Source organism: Macrotis lagotis, chromosome 1, assembly GCF_037893015.1.
Source record: "Macrotis lagotis isolate mMagLag1 chromosome 1, bilby.v1.9.chrom.fasta, whole genome shotgun sequence".
Lineage (NCBI taxonomy): Eukaryota > Metazoa > Chordata > Mammalia > Peramelemorphia > Peramelidae > Macrotis > Macrotis lagotis.
In genome coordinates, this window is record NC_133658.1 from 139364194 (window position 1) to 139368038 (window position 3845).

Consider the following 3845-nt stretch of genomic DNA (forward strand, 5'->3'; position numbering starts at 1 on the left):
GCTGCGATTGGGCGGGCGCGGCGATCCCTTTGAAGTGTGGCTGCCGATCGCGGGTATTTGACGTGTGGCTAGGGGAAGGGGAAGGTTTTTGTGTTCCTCGCCGGGGCCAGCGGCGGCGGCGGCGGCGGCAGCGGAGGAGGAGGAGGAGGGAGGAGGAGGAGGGGAGGAGGAGGGGAGGAGGAGGAGGAGCGGCTGGCCGCTGCACCGCGCCCGGCACTGCGGAGCGGGCCCGCCCGCCACGGGAGCTCGCCTCCCCGGTGCTCCCCCTCCCCGCCCCCCGTCCCCGCCCGCGGCGCTGCCTCCTCCAAATGAGCGATTCGCCCGCTGGATCTAACCCAAGGACACCGGAAAGCAGCGGCAGCAGCGGAGGGAAGAGACCCGCGGGCCCCGCGGCCGTGTCCCTCCTGCCTCCGGCGGACCCCCTGCGGCAGGCCAACCGACTCCCCATCAGGGTACTGAAGATGCTGAGCGCGCACACCGGCCACCTCCTGCACCCCGAATACCTGCAGCCGCTCTCCTCCACTCCGGTCAGCCCCATCGAGGTCAGTGCCTGCTCTGCACCCCCACACACTCACGCACTTGCACCCCCACTCCCCACTCCCCACTTCCTACTCCCCAGTCCTCCCGGGTCGCACTGGCCGCCCAGGTCCTTTCCCTTTCGCCCTGGGACCTCGGAACTCCTCTTAGTAGAGCCCGGTCACTATTTTGGACTGGGGCTGGGGGGGGGGGGGTGAGGGGTCGGGCCGGTGGCTGCTGCACCTCCCCGCTTCTTCCTCCTACTTGCAGGCTTTTCTGCTCAGTTTCTTTACTCTCGGTTCCTCCTTTCCTTCCTCCCCGGCCCAGCTGCGGGCCCCTGGCTCCAGACCCCTGCCTCACCTCCCACCCTCAGTGGAAAGAGGCTTAGATGCAGCACGATCTCATCCCCGCGGGTCCCCCTTTCCCCTCTGGTAAACACCTCTCCGCCTTCCAGTTCCGTCCAGCCCTCTCTCTCTCTCTCTCTCTCTCTCTCTCTCTCTCTGGGCCGCGTCCGAAAAGCTGAAAATGCTTCCCACTCTGTTCTTGGGGCGCCCTCCCCTGGGGCGCTGCGGCGGGTGCACCAGCCGGCCCTAGCCGGGAATGCTCTCCTCCACGCCCCCTGCCCCAGCGCCCCAAGGCGCCTCCACTGACCTCCAGATCCCGAAGTTCCCTTAACTGAGGGATAAGTTTTCCCTGGGACTTGAGATGCCTAGGGAGACGAGGGAGGGAGAACGGGGGGGGGGGGGGGGGGGGGGGGAGAAGTGCCAGGTCTTTGCTCCCTTCAATTAGGAGGCAAAGAACAGCCGAGTCCCTGTTTTCCCCGCATTCCCACCCCCCGAGGGGAGGTTCCGGGAGCCCACCCTAGACGGGCCGGGAAAGTGACCTTAAGGCGGCCTCTTCCCTTTCTCTTCCTCCCGGGCCTCAGAAGTCTGGCTTGCTGGCTCACGTGGGGAAGGGAGAACTCCTCGGGCCCCCTGCCCGAGTGCCCCCCGCCGCCGCCACCCCCCGATCCGCGGGGCCCCCTCGCGCTCTAGCCGCGGGTCCTCACCTCCTCTCCCCCCCCCCCCCGCGCTGTCTCTCGCAGCTGGACGCCAAGAAGAGCCCGCTGGCGCTGCTGGCCCAGACCTGCTCGCAGATCGGCAAGCCGGACCCACCCCCCTCCTCCAAGCTCAACTCGGTGGCGGCGGCGGCGGCGGCCACCGGGCTCGGGGCGGAGAAGGACCCCGGCCGTTCGGCCTCCGCCGCCTCCTCGGCCTCGGCGGCTCTCAAGCAGCTGGGGGACTCGCCCTCGGAGGACAAGTCCAGCTTCAAGCCCTACTCCAAGGGGTCGGGCGGGGACTCCCGCAAGGACGGAGGCTCTTCTTCTTCTTCTTCCTCCTCCTCCTCCTCCTCCTCCTCTTCCTCCTCCTCCCCGGGAGACAAGGCCGGGTTTAGGGTGCCCAGCGCGACCTGCCCGCCTTTCCCCCCCCACGGGGGCCCCGTCTCGGCCGCCTCGTCCTCCTCCTCCCCCGGCAACTCCCGGGGCGGCTCTCCTCACCACTCGGACTGCAAGGGCGGCGGCGGTGGTGGCGGCGGGGGCGGAGGGGACCCCGACAAGAAAGATCTAGAACCCAGACCCAGCCCGGAGGCGGGCAGCGCCGGGAGCCGCAGCGCGGAGCCCGCGGCGCACGGCGGAGAGGCGGCGGCGTCCGGGCGCAAGTCGGAGCCGCCCGCCGCGCTGGTGGGCGCCGGCCACGTGGCGCCCGTGTCCCCCTACAAACCGGGCCACTCCGTGTTCCCCCTGCCGCCCTCCAGCATCGGTTATCACGGCTCCATCGTGGGCGCCTACGCCGGCTACCCGTCCCAGTTCGTGCCCGGCCTGGATCCCAGCAAGTCCGGGCTGGTGGGGGGCCAGCTGTCCGGGGGGCTGGGCCTGCCTGCCGGCAAGCCCCCCAGCTCCAGCCCGCTGACCGGAGCCTCGCCGCCCTCCTTCCTCCAGGGCTTATGCCGGGACCCCTACTGCCTGGGCGGCTACCACGGCGCCTCCTCGCACCTGGGCGGCTCCGGCTGCTCCACCTGCAGCGCGCACGAACCGGCCGGGCCGGGCCTGAAGCCGGGCGGCTACCCTCTGGTGTACCCCGGCCACCCGCTGCAGCCCGCGGGCCTCTCCTCCAGCGCCGCGCAGGCCGCGCTCCCGGGACACCCCCTCTACACCTACGGCTTCATGCTCCAGAACGAGCCGCTGCCGCACAGCTGCAACTGGGTGGCGGCCGGCGGGCCCTGCGACAAGCGCTTCGCCACCTCCGAGGAGCTGCTCAGCCACCTACGGACCCACACCGCCCTCCCCGGCGCCGAGAAACTCCTGGCGGCTTACCCCGGGGGGTCGGGCCTGGGCAGCGCCGCCGCAGCCGCAGCCGCCGCCGCCGCCTCCTGCCACCTCCACCTCCCTCCGCCCGCCGCCCCCGGCAGCCCCGGGGCGCTCTCCTTGCGGAGTCCACACACTTTGGGGTTAAGCCGGTACCACCCCTATGGCAAGAGCCACTTACCCACAGCCGGGGGCCTAGCTGTGCCGTCCCTGCCCACGGCCGGACCCTACTACTCACCATACGCGCTCTACGGACAGAGACTAGCTTCAGCCTCCGCTCTTGGATACCAGTAACTACAGCCTCTTCTCCCCCCCTGCCCCTTCCCCTCTGCCCAGCCTCTCTCTTCCACCTCCTTACTGCCACCACCACCATCAGCACCACCACCGGCAGCAGCTTCCACCACCATTCCTCCCTCCTTGCATTCCCCTTTCTGACCCCACCCTCCTGGACTGTGTATTTATTTACTGTACTATTAGCTTACAAGCTGGGAATATAAGTGCATTAATGGCCCATGAGTCAATGTTATGCAAAAAGTCTGTGTCCCCCCCCAATAATAATAATAATGGTAATTATCAAGTGAACAAAAGATCCCTACACTTCTTCCTTTTTTTTTTCTCTTAGTCAGGTTTGGGTTTTAGAGTTGCTTCTTCTCTACCCTCACCCCCCCCCCTTTCTTCTTCTGATTGGTTTGGTTTTTATTGGGAGGAGAGGGAATTGGGATTCTTGGATTCTTGGGGATTTTGTTCCTTTTCTGGGGAATCTCTTGCATGATTCTTGACACTTGAAACGACATTGTTCCTTCTGTCCATCTTTTTTCCTTTTCTTGTTTCCATTGGCATTTTCTCCCCCCCCCCCCTTTGTACAGGTAACAGAGGTGATTTAAAATATATATATATATATATATATATATATATATATATATATATATATATGGAGGGAAGGGAAATCAGGCAGGCAGAAAGTTGGATGACAGCGCTGTCTCTT

At 65.8% G+C, this 3845-nt stretch overlaps 1 protein-coding gene across 1 annotated transcript; it reads left to right on the plus strand.

The window, feature by feature from the left end:
• The first annotated feature begins 263 nt into the window (after window positions 1-263).
• ZNF703 (zinc finger protein 703) lies at window positions 264-3248 on the plus strand. The gene is made up of 2 exons (XM_074208746.1): window positions 264-542; window positions 1601-3248. The coding sequence occupies exons 1-2, from the start codon at window positions 309-311 to the stop codon at window positions 3152-3154; spliced, it is 1788 nt and encodes a 595-aa protein (XP_074064847.1). The 5' UTR covers window positions 264-308; the 3' UTR covers window positions 3155-3248.
• Window positions 3249-3845: the final 597 nt, after the last annotated feature.

Excerpts from the sequence above, each read along its gene's own strand:
- ZNF703 (XM_074208746.1), top strand. The coding sequence starts at position 309 with ATGAGCGATTCGCCCGCTGGATCTAACCCAAGGACACCGGAAAGCAGC. Across the intron at positions 543-1,600 it reads CTCCGGTCAGCCCCATCGAG|CTGGACGCCAAGAAGAGCCC; the intron begins GTCAGTGCCTGC and ends TGTCTCTCGCAG.